Source organism: Symphalangus syndactylus, chromosome 5 (assembly GCF_028878055.3).
Source record: "Symphalangus syndactylus isolate Jambi chromosome 5, NHGRI_mSymSyn1-v2.1_pri, whole genome shotgun sequence".
NCBI lineage: Eukaryota > Metazoa > Chordata > Mammalia > Primates > Hylobatidae > Symphalangus > Symphalangus syndactylus.
The window spans coordinates 58882738-58904362 of NC_072427.2; the positions used below are offsets into that span (position 1 = coordinate 58882738).

At 38.7% G+C, this 21625-nt stretch overlaps 1 protein-coding gene across 1 annotated transcript in view; it reads right to left on the minus strand.

Moving 5' to 3' along the window:
* AVEN (apoptosis and caspase activation inhibitor) overlaps positions 1–21625 on the minus strand; it is a 182158-nt gene that overhangs the window by 6337 nt on the left and 154196 nt on the right. Inside the window, exon 3 of the mRNA XM_055278593.2 lies at positions 3483–3553. Within this exon, the coding sequence (XP_055134568.2) occupies positions 3483–3553 (71 nt within the window). The remainder of the gene's footprint in view (positions 1–3482; positions 3554–21625) is intronic.

The following is a 21625-nucleotide window of genomic DNA, read 5'->3' on the forward strand; positions in this document are numbered from 1 at the left end:
GCATATCACTCAGCAGCCAGCCGTTTGCTCAGCAGCCAGCAGTTCGCTCAGCAGCCAGCATATCACTCAAGGAAGTCCTACTGGATAAGTCACCATGTCAACAGAAATTTAATGTGGAATTTAAAAAACGTAGGTGATTTAAAAAATAATAAATCTGTTTGTTCACCCAGGGAAATTACCTTCCCAGTCATCCTCTCTTTACATGGTACCCACCCTGCCCAAAGGAAAGGTGTGAGAATCCCACTTGTGGATCTAAGAGAGCCACACCCCTGTGGTCATGGAGGCCAACACTGCTAGATCAGAGCACTCTGACCGCTGGCCTGTGTCCGTTCACCCTGCGTATCAGCCACAGAGCAACGAACGCCAAGTCCAAGCCGTGACGCCCGGTCCCTCTCCTGCCAGGATTCCCTTGAGGATTTTGGACATGTCTCCCTATCAAATTCCCACTCCCTTTAACTGCAAAGACAAAACATATTTCTACTTTTCCTTTTTTTTTTTTTTTTTTTTTTTTTTTTGAGATGGAGTCTCTCTGTTGCCCAGGCTGGAGTGCAATGGCACAATCTCGGCTCACTGCAACCTCCACCTTCTTGGTTCAAGTGATTCTCCTGCCCCAGCCTCCCAAGTAGCTGGGATTACAGATGTGCACCACCACGCCCAGCTAATTTTTGTATTTTCAGTAGAGGCGGGGTTTCACCATGTTGGCCAGGCTGGTCTCGAACTCCTGACCTCAAGTAATCCGCCCACCTCGGCCTCCCAAAGTGCTGGGATTATAGGCGTGAGCCACTGCGCCGGCCCCTCTCTATTGTCTTGAGTCACTGGTCACACTGAGGACATGGGGATGGTATAAGGAACAACAACAAATTACATATATGTGTGTGTGTGTGTACATATATATAAAATATATAATATATATATGCACTCAACATATATATATGCACTCAATATATAATATATAATACGTATTATATTACATATAATTATATGTAATATATATTACATATAATTATAATTATATGTATATATATAATATATATATACATATAATTATAATTATATATGTAATATATACTACATGTAATTATATGTAATTTATATACTACATATAATTATATGTAATATATAACATATTAATATATAATATAATACATATAATTATATGTAATATTATATACTACATATAATTATATATAATACATATTATATATTATATATATCCAGTTTTTTCTCTTACATCAACAAGGAAGAAAATTTAGTGAGGAGTTAAGTCAGACAGGAAATTGTTTTGATGATGAAATAAATTCAGTTTCAGACATGTCCTACCAACACCTCCAACTCGAACTGTTCAAAATCAAACTTAACTTCTGCTCTTATTTTTTCCATTCATGGCATCACCACTCACCTAGTTACTCAAGCTAGAAAGCATAGTGCCACTGCAAATCTTTCTTGTCCTTGTGTCTCACATCTGGCCAGTGACCACAGTTGACCCCATCCTCCACTCAAGTCCTGTCTATGAGTAACCCCTGTCCCATGCTCACTGCTTGCACCCTCTCGGGCTCTCGTTCTTTCCCATTCGTCCAACATCACATCCTCCTAATTGGTTTCCCTGCCTCTAACCTCTCATCCGTCCAATCCCTCCCCATCCTTCCCAATACTGCAGAAGTTAGATCTAACCATTTCCATGTTCTTGCTAAACAAGACTTTGTTAACAAATAATATTAGTAATAAAAGAGCTCATTTGAGTGTTTCATATGCATCAGGAACTGTACTCCAGGGCTTTTTATTTATTATCTAATTTAGTCCTTCTTATAACTCTGAGTCATATTTTGTTATTACCTCCATTTTACAGGTGAAGCAATAGAGAAGGAAGAAGTTTGCCAAGTCTTAGATCTAGAATTTACACTCAGGTCTGAAACTGCTGGTACTAACTGGCCCACACCTGCTCCTGAGGCCTCCTCCTCTGGGAATACTACACTCTGGCCACACCCTTCTCTGAGCATAACCTCGTTTTCCTGATTACCATTTTCATGTTGTTTCCTTAGACACGACCTACCAGAGTCACACTTGTCCACCAAGACCCGTTCAAATGATCTTTTCCCCATGGTACCAATTCTAATCACTTCCAGTGCAAAGTAGCTATCTCTCTCAGTATTGTTAATTCATTTATCACACCCCTTATTTTAGGTTGTATTCTTTTGCATGTATTAGGTAAATATCTACTGAGCATCTACCATACTACAGGTCAGCGAGTGTGCCCAGGTAAGGGGCTTAGAGCAATGAACAGACATGGTCTGTCTCATTCACTTTGAATAAGCTCCATTTAATAAAAACATTTAGTAAACAAGTGCTCTATGTTTTGATGAATGACGAAGCTTAGAATTATTTGAAACTCTGAAGCTACTTGAAATATTCTTTGGTAATCAGTGTGGTTCAAAAGGAGCTGAAATGTAAATTGTTCGGCTTCTACCATATTCCTCAACAATCTATCCTCGATGTGTCCTAGAATACTAAACAGTACCTCAGGCGTAGGCCCAGACTTAAGCAAAGACAAATGTTTGTAATTCTCACCTTTTTCTATGGCCTATATAACACGCCCTTTGTAAAGTGCCAGGCAGTCATTTTCTAAGAGACTCCCCTCCTCGTAATCTGTAAGAGTCGAAGGCCATCCCAAACAAGTGAGCCTAAAACCGGCCCACAGCACATATGCTGATGTGGGAGCAGAACAGGAAGGACAGTGCCTATGGGCTTCGGGTCTGCAGCTTCAGCCACCTCTCTGAAGCTGGGGGCAGGTGGTAATCAGTTTATCAGACAGTATGCTCTAGGCCTGGAGTTGGGGAGCATATCGCAAGTCACCACTATGTCCCTATGTGCATCCTAAAAGGGGGAGAATCTCTGTCATCTCTTATATGAAAATAATTAGAGGAAGCCTGCTTGGAAAATAATCAGAACTCCTTGGGAAGAAAATATTACATACACACAAAGAAAATAAGGCATTCGGGGTTTAGAGACTTGCTGAAAGATTCTATAATATTTGCCCTTATTTTATACTTCTATTCTCCTAATTGTAGGAGAAGTGTTATTTAAAGCTGCAAGGTTAAGGGTTTTCTCAATCTAACACCAAAAACAATGAGAGACAGAAAACTAATTTTCAACTCTAAAGGGAATTGCCAAAGAGTGGCAAGGGAGGAAGACCAAATGGCAAAGTAATCCACTCTGTCAAAATCACAGCTATCAAGTTTCTACCTCAAGACCCAGTCCATGTGGGCTGCATAATTCACACAGATGGCCAGGTAGAAAGGTGAACTCTAGCTTCAAGGACCTGTGGAATATCAGCCCCCTGAAAAGTTTCTGAAAAGTTTAGCTGAGAGTACACTGTATAAGAATTACTACTCTTTTCTACATGAAGACTCTATTTCAAGAATGTAAAAGGTGTTAGCCTTCAGCCTTGAAGAGCCAGTCCACACGTAAGACAACTCTTATCTTACCTGTTTTGGACAAGAAGCTTCACTATCCCATTCTTTCTCCTCAGCAAACCGGAACTGTGAGAAGGAGTCCCCTAGGAATAGGGAAAAAAAAAAAAATTTATGCAAAAGCCAAAGGAAACTCTCAGTTCTCTAAATTTCCCTGCTAGAGCAGAAGTGCCATTTCTGAAGTGCTCAAACTCGAAGGGAGAGATAAGGATAAAACTGGAACATACCTCCAACTCCATTTCCAAAATTACAAAACACACAGATGACAATGTTAACATTTGATAAGATTCAATGTAAGGCAAAAGGACCAAGAAAAAAGGATAAAATCACTACTCTTAGTCATTGGTAAATAAATCTGATCCCTCAAAAAGTTATGACATAGGCCAGGCACAGTGGCTCACACCTGGAATCCCAGCACTTTGGGAGGCCGAGGCGGGTGGATTACTTGAGGTCAGAAGCACAAGACTAGCCTGGACAACATGGTGAAACCACGTCTCTACTAAAAATACAAAAATTAGCTGGGCATGGTGGCGCGTGCGTATTAATCCCAGCTACTTGGGAGGCTGAGGCAGGAGAATCGCTTGAACCCGGGAGACAGAGGTTGCAGTGAGCCAAGATCATGCGACTGCACTCCAGCCTGGGTGACAGAGTGAGACCCTGTCTCAAAAAAAAAAAAAAAAATTATTACATAAAGGCTCTGAATAATATAATTAATAAGACCTTTTATTTGTGGATATACATGTGTATATGTGCATACCATAACAGACTTAAACTTTCTCTTTGAGAGGAGGTTATCAACCTCTACTGTCACTCCAAAAATCACCTGGTCAGAATGTCAAACATATTTTGATAGGTATGTGTACTTACTTTATAAATATCAATGTAACACTAATTTTTAAAAAGGACTGTATAATAAGACCATGAAAAAATTGATTCTAAAATGTAGCAGCCATACAAATCATATTCACTGATGTAAGCAAGAAGAAATTAACCACAAAAGTAAAAGCCCCCCACATTTTTATAAATTTAAATTCCTTCCCACATGACTTTTTGATCAGAAAAAAACAAACTAAAACTGTAGAATTAGAAGACAGAAAAGAGTAATAAATTGATATAAACCAATCCATAAGAAATAAGTAGTTGTTCTCAGAGAAAAAGTTAAAGTCAAATACTTTCATTACTAAGCAAAGAAAGAACTTTAAGAAGAAATAAAGCAGTTTTATAAAGTTTCCTAACTTCCCAAAAAGCCAAACAGAGAAGCTGATGAAAAGAACCAACAGAGTTGTGGGTTGTTTTTTCTTTTTTTTAAATTAAAGACACAAACACAGCAATCTTCTCATCTAAATAACTGAAAGCCAGGATTATACCTAAAAATATAAACTAACACCATGGTCATCTAACATTTTTTTTAAAAGAGTAACCAATGCAATTAGAAAAGAGGATGAATTAAAAGGCATCAACACTGAAAAGCAGGGGACAACAGCATGATAATCTGAAGAAACAATCCTGTGTGTCTGGAAAACCAAAAGAATGAGTGAAAGGGATTCAGAAAGGTGGCCCGGTCATAAAACTTATATTAAAAAATAAATGGCTCTCTCATATACAAACAAAATCCAGTGAGAAAACAAAATGGGGCCGGGCGCAGTGGCTCACGCCTATAATCCCAGCACTTCGGGAGGCCGAGGAGGGTAGATCACTTGAGGTCAGGAGTTCGAGACCAGCCTGACCAATATGGTGAACCCTCATCTCTACTAGAAATACAAAAATTAGACTGGGCATGGTGTCTCATGCCTGTAAATCCCAGCACTGTGGGAGGCCGAGGCAGGCGGATCATGAGGTCAGGAGTTCGAGAACAGCCTGGCCAACGTGGTAAAACCCCGTCTCTACTAAAAATACAAAAAATAGCCGAGCATGGTGGCACACGCCTATAATCTCAGCTACTCGGGAGGCTGAGGCAGGAGAATTGCTTATACCCGGGAGGCGGAGGTTGCAGTGAGCCAAAATCGCACCACTGCACTCTGGCCTGGGCATTAGAGCAAGACTCTGTCTCAAATAAATAAATAAAACAAAATGGAAGAAAATATCTCATTCATAATAGCAATAACATACAAAAAATTCCTGGGAATGAATCAGGAATAAACATTTATTAAAAGAAACTTTAAAAAATAAAACTTAAAAAGGAAAACAAAAAACTCAACAGTATCAACATACCAGTTTCACCTAATGAAGTCTATGAATTCACTATTCAATCCCAAAAAGATTTTTGAATTTGTCCAAATTACTCAAATTCATTTTTTAAAATATATGAAACGAAGATATGCTTTTTTTTAAAGGGCAAAGAAGTTGTCTTATTGATTATAAAAATGTATTCAAAAGTCTCAAAAATGTATTCAAAATGAATAGCCACTGGTGAAAAACATAAGAACAGAAGAGTGTCTAGAAACAGCCCCAGGTATATGGATACTTAGATATTATAAGAGCGGCAGATGATATCTGTGCAGAAATCACTTAACAGTGTTAAAGCAACTGACCAGCCATGTGAGAGACTAGGCTAGTTACCAGTATCTCATTTCTCAGATGTAAAACATATTTTGTATGAATCAGATATTTAAGTGTTTAGAAAAAAAGGAAATCATAACACTATTGCAAGAAAGCAGGGAGGGCAAATTTTGGCCACTGAAAAAATTTTAATACATAAAAAAAAATTTTTTTTGAATTACAGAAATTATAAAACAAACTCAAAAGATGACAGGCTGAGAAGTAACGTTTGTAGCAAATATTATTGGTAAAGAATATGTGGACATTCTTTGTATATTAGATCTTTGTGTATTAGATACAAAGAACTTCCACAAATCCATTAGAATAAAGCAACCCAGTAGGGAAATAGGAAAAGGGGAGAATATATGAAATATGATTGCTAATACATATGAAGTAAATGACAGATGTATGAATTTAAAATCTGGTAGATTTTTTTAAATTGGCCAAATTGCTGAATGCCTTATTCAGTGTTGTTTTTGACATTCCTGAACTTCTATATTAGAAATGATCATATGATTTCACAGAATAATATATAATTGGTACAAGATTCAGTAATGCAAATAAGGCATGCTATATATACTTATTTTTAATATCTGAATATTCACTTAAAAATATAGGTAAAATCCAACAATGACTATCTTATTCCACCAGTCTTGCTGAGAACGAGGAACCAGGCGCCCCTACCCAAAAAGACCCAAAAAGTCTTATCTGAAGACATGAGAGCTACCAAGGCAGTGAGGACTTGGATGAAATTTCTGGAGAGAAGAGAAGCATACAAGGAGGTCAGGCTAACATTTAGGGCTGTTTATCCCCCTAGGGCATTTATCAATTTTCGAAAGGTGGTATTGAGAGGCTAAAAAACAACCCAGGAGGTCGTAAAGCTGAAGAAAGCTCTGCTAGTCTTACAGCACTGGGAGGACAAAAACCAGAGTTCAGGGCCAATGGATGAGGAAGAGTCTTGGAAAACCAAGGCTTTCAGGCGGAACCCCCGATGACTGCATCCTGTAAGTAGGAGTAAAGTAGGAATTGATCAGCCCTCACCAAGTCTGAGGTCCAGCTGTGAGTCAGCTCAATCTCTGATTCTGCCTACAAGCAAAAGTAAATCATTTTTGGAGGAAAATGACACTATCAATAGCCTCCAATGATCTCTACAATTTTTAATTTACAATGTCCAAAATTCGTTAAAAATGATCAGGACTACCAAAAGATGAGACCAAAATAGTAGAAAACAAAGAGAAAAGAAAAAAGAAACAAGAATTAACTGAAAAAGATCCACAGAGATCAGGATACTGGGGACATGAGACATGGATTTTGTAATTTTGCCATGTCAAAATTTCAAGAACAGGAAAAACTATAACATCATAAACAATGACATCCATGAAGTCATCTTTGATGCACACAAAATACACATAAAGAATATAAAGAAGAAAATGTTAGAGAAAAATGAGTTACCTAAATACCACAAAAGTTACCACATTTTGTTTCCAGGAATAAAACTTCAAAATATAACACAATTTAAAGAAGGCTTTAAAAAATCCTTACAGATAAGGCATATAGAGGCTAATTTTATTTTATTTTATTTTTTTACTTTAGTAGAGATTGGCTCTCACTCTGTCACCCTGGCTGGAGTGCAGTGGCATGATCAGAGCTCACTGCAGCCTCAAACTCCTAGACTCAAGTGATCTCCCCCATCTCAGCCTCCCAAGTTTCTGGGACTACAGGTGCACACCACCATGCTCAGCAAAATTATCTTTTGTAGAGATAGAGTATTGCTATATTGCCCAGACTGGTCTCAAACTCCTGGCCTCAAACAATCCACCACCTCAACCTCCCAAAGAGCTAGGATTACAGGTATGAGACACTGCATGTGGCCTAGAGGCTAATTTTATTATGTTTTAGATAAGGTCTCACTCTGTCACCCAGACTGGAATGCAGTGGCACAATCATAGCTCACTGCAGCCATGACCTCTGAGGCTCAACTGATCTTCCTGGCTAATTTTAAGTAATAAACTTGGTAAAATGACTACTATAGAATACCAACCACTCTGATTCTCGCAATGAAAATGAAATTGTACAAACCTGATGAAACTGTGAATCCTAGAACTAAAAGTCTTTCTGGAAAACATTACCAAAATTCTTCTGCGTTATGTTGTTACATACACACAAAGTATGGTGATTTACCAAATGTGCTACTTTTATATCTTATATACCAGACATTTGGACATGCATGGACAGTTAGAAACTTACTTTAAGTAAGACAGTATGGGGTATTCACAGCACATTCCATTCCACTCCAGCTTTATTTGTTTGCCAGAAGAGTTCCTGGTCTCTCACATACTAAAGACATGGTGAATCTGACTAAGAGGTATAGAAAAAAACCAGAAAAGAACAGTGACAGCCAACTGTAGTTGACAAGGGAACAAACATGGACAAGTGTGTCTTAGGAGTCATAAGATTCAACAGCTGTGTGTCCTGAATTAATTGGTGAAAGGAATAGAACTAGAAAGAACTAGGAAGCTCAAAGGGAGTATACCACTGTCTTCCCTCTTCTTCAAGTAAAGACTAATTGTATGACTTATAGAAGACTGTAGAACAGCCTTGTTGTGTACTTATATAATATCCTCAAACAAGATAGAAGAGCAGCTAGTGCCTATTACATAGCCTGATTAAAAAACAATAAAAATCCCATAATATTCTACTACCTTATAGATAAGAATACCAAAATATTAGGCCTACAAAATCCAATGACTGCTTATTATGAAGGCATTTACTGGAATCTGTTTAAAAGGGGGAAGGGATAGCAAAACTGATGTACCTGAAGAGTTCACATTTTCCTTACATGATAAAAAGCCTCATCTCATCCTACTCCAGCAACAATGCTAGAGTTGGTATGCATGCAATCAAAGCTGAGACACAGGAGATATTGAGACAATTTGGTGTATTTTGAAAGTCAGCTACATTCCTCTATTGCCACATTTCTAGAGCCAAAATTACTAAGAGATTTTTAAATCAAATAATTGTGTGAAGAAGCAAAAATGTTAAAAAAAAAATTAGAAATAAGGCTGGGTGTATAGTGGCTTACGCCTGTAATCTCAGCACTTTGGGAGGCTGAGGTGGGAGGATCAGTTGAGGCCAGGAATTCAAGACAAGCCTGGGCAACAAAATGAGAACTCATCTCTATTTAAAAAAAAAAAAAAAATTATCCAGGCACGGTGGCCCGCGCCTATAGTCTCAGCTACTCAGGAGGCTGAGGTGGGAGATCGCTTGAGCCCAGGAGTTTAAGGCTGCAGTGGAGCTGAGATCATGCCACTGCACTCCAGCCTGGGTGACGGAACAAGACCCAAGACCCTGTCTCAAACAAAAAAAAAAAAAAAGGAAGAAAATTAGAAATAAATGTAAAAGATGGCAGCAATCTTACAAATCCTTCTGAAAATATTCAAAAAGAATGTTTCAAGCAGTATACAACGCTTCAATTTCTAGGATTGCTTCATGAAACTCATGACCATCAAACAAATCTCCAAGGGTAAGGGTTGATAAGGAGATCAAGTCCTTACCTAGTCAGTTACTATTTGAGAAGACAAGCGTAGTTGCTGAGGAACAACATTACCATCATCAGTACTCTATTCTGGGAGAGCCAGCCAAACAACATCTTGTTCCTCTAGACACCTCAGTTAAAAGCTACCAACTTTAGTATTGCAAAGGTGTAGTGTAGTGTATGGTGACTACAGGAATAACCACATAGCTGACGGTGGTCAGAAATCAGTATGCCCATTTGTCTAAATCTGGCTACTAAAATTTTAATATAGTCTTTAATTTCAGTTTTTTTCTTGTATCCCAGTAGTCCATTTTACAACAATGATATTTAGCTTTAACTTCAGCTAAATATTGATCATTTGGCCAAAATGTGTTTTGGTGAACCACAATATTCAATCAGTGGCACTCCATTTGGTAGGTCTGTATGTACTGACACAGAAAGATACCCATTATCTCAACTGCTACATGAGAAAAGCAAGCTTCAGTATAGTATGAATGATACATATATAGATATAAAGATACATAAGTATATATATTACAAAAAATACTAATTTATGCATAGAAATTAGTCGAAATAATACCTATTTTTAAAATGATTCTCTCTCAGGGTGTGGGATTGAAGGAAACTTTTCCTTTTGACACACTACGTTTTCCAGTTGAATCATCCTTTGTAAACAACAAGGATTTTTCCTTTTGGAACTAAACAAAATGGAAGAAAATCTAGAGAAAAACCTGAATTTTCTTGAGGGCAGGGACCTTCTCAGAATGTATTTGAGACAAAATATTCAGAGACTTCAAAAGTTGGAACTGCAGACATCATTCATTCTAACCCTCACTTTATAGAGCTATGAAGAACCTTAGCTCTAGAAAGTTCAATGTTCTAACCAAGACCACACAGCCATTTAATGGCTAGACACCAAGACTCTTGGCTCACAGCATTTGTTATTTTATTTTTTAACTCTGCTTCTCCAAAAGACAACCTGGCATCGATTTTTCTCAAACTCCTGGGCTCAAGGGATCCTCCCACCTCAGCCTCCCCTCCCAAGTAGCTAGAAATACAGGTGCATGCCACCATGCCCAGAGAGCATTTATAATACTAAACTATTAAGTAACCAAGCTCTTTTTTCCACTGTTTCTGCTAGGCCTCTTGGCTGTCTTGAGTTTCCCAGAACAAAAGCAAATGCTCAGGAAATATTTTATGATACTTGACATACTAATATTTGATTTGTTGACATGTTTGAAGAAATGGAAGTCCAAACTAAGAAATAAAGAATTCTTTTTAGGAAATCACCTCAGGAATTTCCTAAAATTATGCCTATAGTACTTTTAAAAATAGTCTGTATTACAGAACTCTAAGTATTCTAATAATGATAGTATTAGTGAAATAAAGGTGACATACCAATTCCATCACTGTGTTTATAATATCCAGGATTTTCACTCTGCCTAACTTCCCAAACTGGCCTAACACATGTCTTATGGTCAGTGGCAAAGTGGACACTAAACTTGCTAGAATTCCTCAGTACTAATATGCTTTCAAAAAGCTTACCATCTAGTCATATATAATACGGCTATCAATTTTAAGCTTACCCTTTCAGCCCCATCAACAAAAAAAGAGCTTTCAGTCAAGCAAAAGTACTTAACAAAGCTATCCAGTGAGAATTCAGAGATTACAAGAACAATCTTTACTCAGGCAGAAGGAAACCTGCAAAGACTTTCAGAATGAACAATACAGATCAGGCATATGTGAAGAGTGAATGTGAAAGATGGAAAATCTTCCCAAGCCTACCACCCAATTCTGATCATTTGATAGTAGCAATTCCCACAACTCATTCATCCTGGCTATTTGGATCTTTTAAATCATGTAATTGACCTGGATCTTTGTGGTGTCTCCTTTCGGAAACCAACTCTAGAAAGCAGAGGAATATGTGTCACCAATTCTGAGTAAGTACTTCATTTTAAGCTCCATTTTCCTGGCTCCTCTTCATCATGATCATCTTCCTTTATTTATCCCACAGCCCCTGCAGAACATGTCCTCAACCAGGACACCCAGTTACTGAAAAATCACAAATGAACTTTATAGGTCTACAAAGGCTGAGAAGACCCCAGTCTTCACAGAGGAGGAGAGAATGTCCAACAGTCACCACAATGGCTGCTACCAAAAATAAAATGTCCTCTTTCATTTCTCTTAACTTCTCTAATCTCATCTACTATGAAAGATGACATATTTGGAGGATCAAGGTGGATCCTAAGTCTCCACGCTGACACAGATCAATCCAGGGAAAATCCACAGCTCAGCCTACAGGACATAAAAATTCTTCACCACTTCCAATTTCTAGCTTCCATGATTCAGCCTTTGTAGATGCAGATGTGATGTCCTTCACCTCAATATTTACCCTAAAACAAGCGACACCTATCACTTTGTCTTTGTGAGGAAGACTATGCAAGCCACTACAGTGACTATTTTAAAAGTTAGGCTGAGCTAAATGAACAAGAGGATAATAATAAAAATCTCTCCTCCTGCTCAGCAGTGACTTATAATTAGCTTTCTCACCAAGTGCAGGGCCCAAAAAGCCCCTGAGCATCGAACATCCACACTGAGCACTACAGAATAGGATGTGCCTATCTTCCCAATGCCATTAAAAAGCTGCTTCCCCATCTGCATGGATTTTGTTGAAGGAAATGCCAAATACACTAAGGAAACTTAAAGGGATTCTAGGCTTTATGAGAACGAGATGATGACATTCTGGAATTTAGAATCCAGCTGTTTTCCCCAAAACAGTTGGCTATTCTGTTAACCCTGTACCACTGTATATGACCTAGTAAAAATTCTCAGATCAATCATCTTCAGAACAAGGCCAGCATCAAACCCTGGCACAGAACTCCAAGATGAGAGTAGATGACTTGACAAGGCTGAATAAATAAGGGAATACAAAGATCAGTCTTTGGATGGACAATGAAGTCATAAGATCCTAGAACTGCTCGGTAGTATAGTGTGTCAGGATAAGGTCTGGCTGCATGTAACAAAGACCTGTACCTGTATATCACGGCCCAAACAAGAGAAAAGATTCTATCTCTGTTGATATGGTTTGGCTCTGTCCCCACCCAAATCTCATCTTGAACTGTAGTTCCCATAAGCCCCACGAAGTCATGAGAGGGACCCAGTGGGAGATAACTGAATCATGGCGGGCGGTCTCCCCCATGCTATTCTCATGATAGTAAGTTCTGACAAGATTTGATAGTTTTTTGTTTGTTTTGAGATGGAGTCTCGCTCTGTCGCCCAGGCTGGAATGTAGTGGTGCGATCTCAGCTCACTGCAACCTCTGCCTCCCAGGTTCAAGCGAGTCTCCTGCCTCAGCCTCCCGAATAGCTGGGACTACAGGCATGTGCCACCACACTCAGCTAATTTTTTTGTATTTTTAGTAGAGATCGGGTTTCACCACGTTAGCCAGGATTGTCTCGATCTCCTGACCTCATGATCCGCCCACCTCAGCCTCCCAAAGGAGAGTTGATGGTTTTATAAGGGGCTTCCCCCTTCACTCAGCTCTCATTCTTCTCTCTCCTGCCACCTTGTGAAGAAGAACATGTCTAATTCCCCTTCCGCCATGACTCTAAGTTTCCTGAGGCTTCCGCAGCTCTGCAGAACTGTGAGCCAATTAAACCTCTTTCCTATATAAATTACCCAGTCTTGGGTATGTCCTTACAGCAGTGTGAGAATGGACTAATACATTCGTCAACTAAATGAAGTACAGAGTCCAGCAGTCAAAGGCTGGTATGGTGGCCCAGGCTCCTCCCATTGCTCTGCCATGCCTGGGGAGGCCATTCTTGCCACAGTCCAATATGAGAACTAGAGCTCCTGCTATCCCATCAAAATTCCAGACAGCAAGATGGAAAAATAGTTGAAGAAAAAGGGGCAGAAGGCATGCAGCATCTATCAGTTAAGGTTTTCTAGAAACTACAATAGAACATTTGCACTCATTTCTCTTTTGGACAGAGCTATATCATAAATATAAGAAATAACATCATAGTTCTATCAAACCACAAAGTATGTAAGATAATTTTTTTCAGGTGGCCACGAGTCCAGATAAGAATCAGAGGTTCTATTACCACAGAGAAAAAGGGAGAATGAATATGGGGTTAGGAAGCAAATACTCTCTGTGACAGGTTATGGGACCAAACTACTTGAGAAATAGCTGGTTAATAAGGGTCAGCTTCTTGGGGAGGGATTGTGCTCACTAAACCGTGAGTTGTCTCCCCATCATTTTGAAAACTACTTGTAACATTCAGACTTCTCAAATTGGGATTTTAGACAACGTGCCTTTCAACATTTTTTTCAATTCTAACATAGGGTAATTATGGGGTAAAATTCTAGTTTCCAGCAGAACGTAACAGCTTTTACCAAAATAAGTATTGTTTACTACCTTTCTAGGGGAAAATGGAAATGACTTCAGGAGTAATGATTCTTCTATTTATTTTCATTTTTCATACATTTTAGCACAACTATGTGCCAAACACTCTTGTATGCTATAACATAAATATAGAAGACACACTCCTGCTCTCCTTATTCTCAGACTGAGTTGAACAAGAAAAAAAAAAAAAACAGAAAAACATGAACATGAAACAGAAAAAAAGAAATTTAAAGGAAATCTGAAAAAAATTTAGAGAAATTTAAATTTAAATTTAAAGAAATTTAAAGAAATCTGAAAAAAATTTAAAGAAATTTAAAGGAAATCTGAATTCTTTCCTCAAGGACTTAGAGGGGGTCACACTCTCTCCCTTTATTATTTTATACACAGAATGATATGCTCGTGATGCTAATTTACTTAGAAAAGATTTGGTCCACCAAGAAGCTTATGTGTGTCCCACTAATAACTTGTCTGACACCTAAAATGTTGACTATTAGTTAACTTGGTTGGTGAAAACCACCATACAAATAATCAAAGCTTCCAGGTCCAATGCCTGGAGCTGAAAGCCCACCAACACCATCAGCAATCTTGCAACCACACCTAGTTCACCCCCAGGCAGAGCAGATGAGAAAGAACTTTCCCACATACTACCAATAAACAAGTAGATAACTTTAAGCAGAAAAAAGTAACCCCTCTGTGACAGCAACAAAACCTTAAGAATGGGTGAGACCTATATGAAAAAAAATATAAAACTATACAGAAAGATCCTTGATTATTCATTTAACAAAAATTTGTTAAGAGCCAGATACTGTATTAAGTGCTGAAAATATAAAATTAAATAGACTAGTGCCATACCCTAATGAGTTAAGGATCACATAAATAAGCAGTTACAGAACATACAATGACAGATACAAAGTCTTATGGGACCACTGTGTGTGTGTGTGGCAGGGGAAAGGCGGGCATAGTGAATCCAGGTTGGGGCAGAGTCAGTGAAGCTTCCTAGAAGTGACAGCTGATCTGAAGGGAAAACAAAGAGCCGCCCAGGCAAAAAGCCAGAAGGAGATGGTAACTACAAGAAGGGCCAAAATCAGAAAGGAGAAAATGCAGGTACTGTGGGATGTGCAAGCAATTTGCTGTTACTAGAGCATAAAATTTGAGCGAGGTAAAGATAAGGACAAAGGTATAAATGGAAAAGTGGAACATTCCTGGATGAAAATTTACAACTCTAAAGATGTCAATATTAATGTTTATAGTCAATGTAATTCCAATCAAATTACTAATGTTAATGTTTTGTATTCAATATATTTAATATTTAAATTTATATCCAATGTGATTAATATTAATTTTAAATTGCCTATGGAAAATACTTTTGGCATTTTTTTTTTTTTTGATGGAGTCTCGCTCTGTCACCAGACTGGAGTGCAGTGGCACGATCTCGGCTCACTACAACCTCTGACTCCCTGGTTCAAGCGATTCTCCTGCCTCAGCCTCCCAAATAGCTAGGACTACAGGCGCACGCCACCACGCCCAGCTAATTTTTGAATTTTTAGTAGAGATGGGGTTTCACCATGTTGGCCAGGATGGTCTCAATTTCTCGACCTTGTGATCCACCTGCCTCGGCCTCCCAAAGTGCTGGGATTACAGGCATGAGCCACCACACCCAGCCTGGAATTCTTTTTTGCTATTTTCATATAACTCAGGTGAGATGTACTTATTACAGATATTTTAAAAATATTATTTTAATTTTTATATACTTGAAAATATACCTTTCAGAAAATTACCATTTAATATTTTGAACATCTTCCAGATTTCTAAATACAAACATGAAAAATCTATTAACAAAATCATAAAAATGGGCATCTTTTTTGACAGCTGTACTACACAAAGACTTTAAATGACATATAAATTAAATTCAAAAACTCTAAAACCACATTATTCAAATAATGCTAGTCTTTTAATCTATGTCGGTATAACAAAACCTTTTCCCACCAATGCCAATATCATTTCTGTAAGTATCCAGCAGATTTCTTGCTTTTATTGCTCTCTCCATTGTTAGCTTGTGAGTCTGTTCTGTTTGTTTTTGTGCACACTATGAGCTTAGCTGAAAACTCTAAAATAATATTAGACTAATTAGGACGTCCATAATGTCCCTGGAATACACCTGACACTGCAATGTAAATCTTAAATTATCTGTTTCTCTGCCTCTTCCCCCTCCTGTTCAACCCAATGGACATGAAATATGTTTCTGCATAAAAAAAATACGCATCCAACTTGCCTTCTCATCTCATTAGGTTTTATTTTTAGTTTTGAAAAACACTATTCTACAGAGCTGTGATTTAAATGGGCAAATGACAGAGTAATTTGAATTTTTAAATTTTTTGTTTAGCTTTCCTGTCAAAAATTAGAGCAAATATGTGCAATCTGTGATTTTTATTCTTTTTCAGGTCATGTCCTTTGAGACTAACGGAGCAGCTGTGGCTTCTTGTCACAGCATACATTTATAGAAAATCGGGCATACAATTAGAGGGGAGACTTGAAGCTTGGTCCTGAAAATGATGTGCAAACAAATGTGCTCTCCACCAGTGGGGTCAAGGTACGGCAAGGCAGATGCAAACCCTACCTTCTACCGATTCCAAACTTCACAGAAAACCAAGTGGCCACAAGGTGTCAAGGCAAGTTCCCTCTCCGACGTGCCAAACTGATCTTGCTCTGGAGATGTTTGTGCATCACTGATAGTGTCTAGGTTTTTGTTCATTGATGCAAAACATTTTTTGGTTTTCTGGTTTTTTTACTTCCTCAAGGGGTAATACACATTATATGTTCAGTAGTCTGAGGTATATAGTGATCTTATCTTTGTTGGGGCTCGATGCTGCCTAGCTCCACACAAAGCCAACATGATTTCTGCAATGTACACATCTTCAGTAAAGCACTGTTAACTGTCAGAGCCCAGTTTTTATTACTACTCCTGAGACTGGTGCGGTGCCTGGCACACAGTAGGCAGTTAGTAAATGTGCACTTAGGAAGGAGGGAAATAAGAATAATGCGTAAATATATGCATGCAAGAATAAATGAGCAAATGAACAAGAATACAAGTCTAAAAAAAATCAACAAATGAACATCAGTAGTCTTATGTGCCATAAAGGGGATAAGGGAACAGAGAAATAAGGGGGAAAATCATGTTACTTTTATGAAGCTTGCCAAAAATATAGGGCAAAAATGTAAAATACAGAATTGTTTGCAACCAGAAATTTCTAGTAAATCAAAGAACTGAAATAAGAACAAGTGGGAAGGAGAAAAAATGGCAGAGATCTTCAATTAGAATTTTCTTAAACCACTCTCAAAAAGGGAGAAAGATGAAAAGAAACTAAGGATGGATCTCAAAATGTAATATTCCAACAATTACCACTAACCAAAACAAGTGAATAGTGCAAACTTACTAGCTGATGAGCTATGAACATGACCATTACAAAGGTAAAACTGGCTAAGCATGGTGGCTCACAGCTGTAATCCCAGCACTTTGGGAGGCTGAAGAGGATCACGTGAGCCCTGAAATTTGAGGCCAGCCTGGGCAATATAGTGAGAACTCATCACTACAAAAAATTTAAAGAATTAGCGGAGCGTGGTGGCACACGTGTAGTCCCAGCTACTCGAGAGGCTGAGATGACAAGATTGCTTGAGGCTGGGGGGCGAAGGTTGCAGTGAGCCAAGATCACACCACTGCACTCCAGCAACAGAGTGAGACTGTCTGGAAAAAAAAATAAATCCTAAAAGATATACTAAAATGTCTGGCTTTTAAACATTCCCCTTGTTGGTAATAAGCAAGCTTTAGAAATTTATCCCCACAGAAATTTTGTTTTATATTGTATTATCTATTTTTTAATGGTTTTATTATACTTTAAGTTCTAGGGCACACGTGCACAACATGCAGGTTTGATACACAGGTATACATGTGCCATGTTGGTTTGTTGCACCCATCAACTTGTCATTTATATTAGGTATTTCTCCTAATGCTATCCCTCCCCCAGACCCCACCCTCTGACAGGCCCTGGTGTGTGATGTTCCCCTCCCGGTGTCCAAGTGTTCTCATTGTTCAATTCCCACCTATGAATAAGAACATGTGGTGTTTGGTTTTCTGTGATAGTTTGCTGAGAATGATGGTTTCCAGCTTCATTCATGTCCCTGCAAAGGACATGAACTCATCATTTTTATGGCTGCATAGTATTCCATGGTGTATATGTGCCACATTTTCTTAATCCAGTCTATCAATGATGGACATTTGGGTTGGTTCCAAGTCTTTGCTATTGTGAACAGTGCCACAATAAACATAGGTGTGCATGTGTCTTTATAGTAGAATGATTTATAATCCTTTGGGTATATACCCAGTAATGGGATTGCTGGGTCAAATGGTATTTCTAGTTCTAGATCCTTGAGGAATCACCATACTGTCTTCCACAATAGTTGAACCAATTTACAATCCCACCAACAGTGTAAAAGCATTCCTATTTCTCCACATCTTCTCCAGCATCTGTTGTTTCCTGACTTTTTAATGATTGCCATTCTAACTGGCGTGAGATGGTATCTCATTGTAGTTTTGATTTGCATTTCTTTGATGACCAGTGATGATGAGCATTTTTTCATGTATCTGTTGGCTGCATAAATGTCTTCTTTTGAGAAGTGTCTGTTCATATCCTTTGCCCACTTTTTGATGGGATTTTTTTTTCTTGTAAATTTAAGTTCTTTGTAGATTCTGGATATTAGCCCTTTGTCAGATGAGTAGATTGCAAAAATTTTCTCCCATTCTGTAGGTTGCCTGTTCACTCTGATGGTAGTTTCTTTTGCTGTGCAGAAGCTCTTTAGTTTAATTAGATCCCATTTGTCTGTTTTGGCTTTTGTTGCCATTGCTTTTGGTGTTTTAGTCATGAAGTCTTTGCCCATGCCTATGTCCTGAATGGTATTGCCTAGGTTTTCTTCTAGGCTTTTTATGGTTTTAGGTCTAACATTTAAGTCTTTAATCCATCTTGAATTAATTTCTGTATAAGGTGTAAGGAAGGGATCCAGTTTCAGCTTTCTACATATGGCTAGCCAATTTTCCCAGCACCATGTATCAAATAGGGAATCCTTTCCCCATTGCTTGTTTTTGTCAGGTTTGTCAAAGATCAGATGGTTGTGGATGTGTGGTGTTATTTTCTGAGGCCTCTGTTCTGTTCCATTGGTCTATCTCTGTTTTGGTACCAGCACCATGCTGTTTGGTAGCCTTGTAGTATAGTTTGAAGTCAGGTAGCGTGTACTCCAGCTTTGTTCTTTTTACTTAGGATTGTCTTGGCAATGCGGGCTCTTTTTTGGTTCCATATGAACTTTAAAGTAGTTTTTTCCAATTCTGTGAAGAAAGTCATTGGTAGCTTGATGGGGGTGGCATTGAATCTATAAATTACCCTGGGCAGTATGGCCATTTTCACAATACCGATTCTTTCTATTCATGAGCATGGAATGTTCTTCCATTTGTTTGTGTCCTCTTTTATTTCGTTGAGCAGTGGTTTGTAGTTCTCCTTGAAGAGGTCCTTCACATCCCTTGTAAGTTGGATTCCTAGGTATTTTATTCTCTTAGTAGCAATTGTGAATGGGAGTTCACTCATGATTTGGCTCTCTGTCTGTTATTGGTGTATAGGAATGCTTGTGATTTTTGCACATTGATTTTGTATCCTGAGACTTTGCTGAAGTTGCTTATCAGCTTAAGGAGATTTTGGCTGAGACAATGGGGTTTTCTAAATATACAATCATGTCATCAGCACGCATGGAAAATTTGACTTCCTCTTTTCCTAATTGAATACCCTTTATTTCTTTCTCTTGCCTGATTGCACTGGCCAGAACTTCCAACACTACGTTGAATAGGAGTGGTAAGTGAGGGCATCCTTGTCTTGTGCCAGTTTTCAAAGGGAATGCTTCCAGTTTTTGCCCATTCAGTATGATATTGGCTGTATCTCCACAGAAATTTTAACATGTAGGAAGAAATGCATACAAACACCAACCTTGCTTATATCAGAAAGTAGTATTTGCAGGGCATGGTGGCTCGCACCTGTAATGCCTGCTACCTGTGAAGATAGCTTGAGCCCAGGAGTTGGGGGTTACAGTGAGGTATGAGCACACCCCAGTATTCCAGCTTAGGTGGAAAAAAAGAAACAAAGAAAGTAGTATTTTCCTGAGGATTCTGTTTTTAAACTATTGTTTGCAATGCATAATGTGAATTCTTTAGAAATTTACTTTTGTTCTTTTTGGACTTTCTTTCCTGAATAAAAACTGGCATCACCACTACTAGAAACATGAACTCTACCTGAAGCATCTTAAAGCTGGTGATAGGAAAAGCAGAAAGGGGTGTGCACTCTCTGGGTTCCCTGCTGTGCTTATGCGGCCCCTCTGATTAGCTACTTCTGGCTCAGACCAAATGTGCAATAAATCAAAGAAGCAGTTGGAAGAGACTGTGGTCACGGTGTTCCGTCAATTCATCAGTGACACCAAGTTCCAACTCAAGGCTTTCAAACAGAAAAGAATGAGAAGAAGGAGCAACCTTGATGCCAAGAATTTTTTTTTTTTTTTTTTTTTTTTTGAGACAGAGTCTAGCTCAGTTGCCCAGGCTGGTGCAATGGTGTGACCTTGGCTCACTGCAAACTCCACCTCACGGGGTTAAGTGATTCTCCTGCCTCAACCTCCCCAGCAGCTGAGACTACAAGTGAGCACAACCACACCTGGCTAAGTTTTGTATTTTTAGTAGGGATGGGGTTTCACTATGCTGGCCAGGCTGATCTCAAACTCTTGACCTTAGGTGATCTGCCCACTTCGGACTCCCAAAGTTCTGGGATTAAAGGTGTGAGCTACTGCGCCTGACTGATGCCAAGAATGTTAAATAGCACTACCAGCACCGAAAGTCCAGAACCAGGAAGGAGCTACTGAACTCTGCCCGATCTCCAGAAAGAACGCGCACTGGATAGCACAGCTACAGAACAGGAAGGCACTGACAGGCCTTCATTAGGATCTGACTCCTCTTTTCTGGTAAATGATACTGAAACCACTGACAGCTAATACTAAAAATGCAAATAAAAGTGTAACAAAGTAGAAGAACACACACAGTTGGGGTGATAGGGTTTTTCTCTTTAAAAAAAAAAAAAAAAAAAATCATCAGGCTGGGTGCAGTGGCTCACTAGCACTTTGGGAGGCCGAGGCAGGCGGATTGCCTGAGCTCAGGAGTTCGAGACCAACCTGGGCAACACGGTAACACCCCATCTCTACAGAAATACAAAAAATTAGCTGGGCATGGCAGCGTGTACCTGCAGTCCCAGCTACTCAGGAGGCTGAGGCAGGAGAATTGCTTGAACCTGGGAGGCAGAGGTTGCAATCAGCTGAGATCACGACACTGCACTCCATTCTGGGTGACAGAGTGAGACTCCGTCTCCAAAAAAAAAAAAAAAAAAAAATTATCAAATCTGTCAAATGCAGTTTTCCCCTATGGGTGGCTTTTCAAGATACACACTTTAATGTAAAGCTAAGGTTTGGGTATATTTTATTCTTGACATATATTCCTAAAATTGGAATTACTGGGTACAAGAATAAAATTTACTTTGAAACTATTTGTTATGTTACTCTATTGATCTGCTGAAACATAGATCCAACGTGCAAATTCCACTCATAACA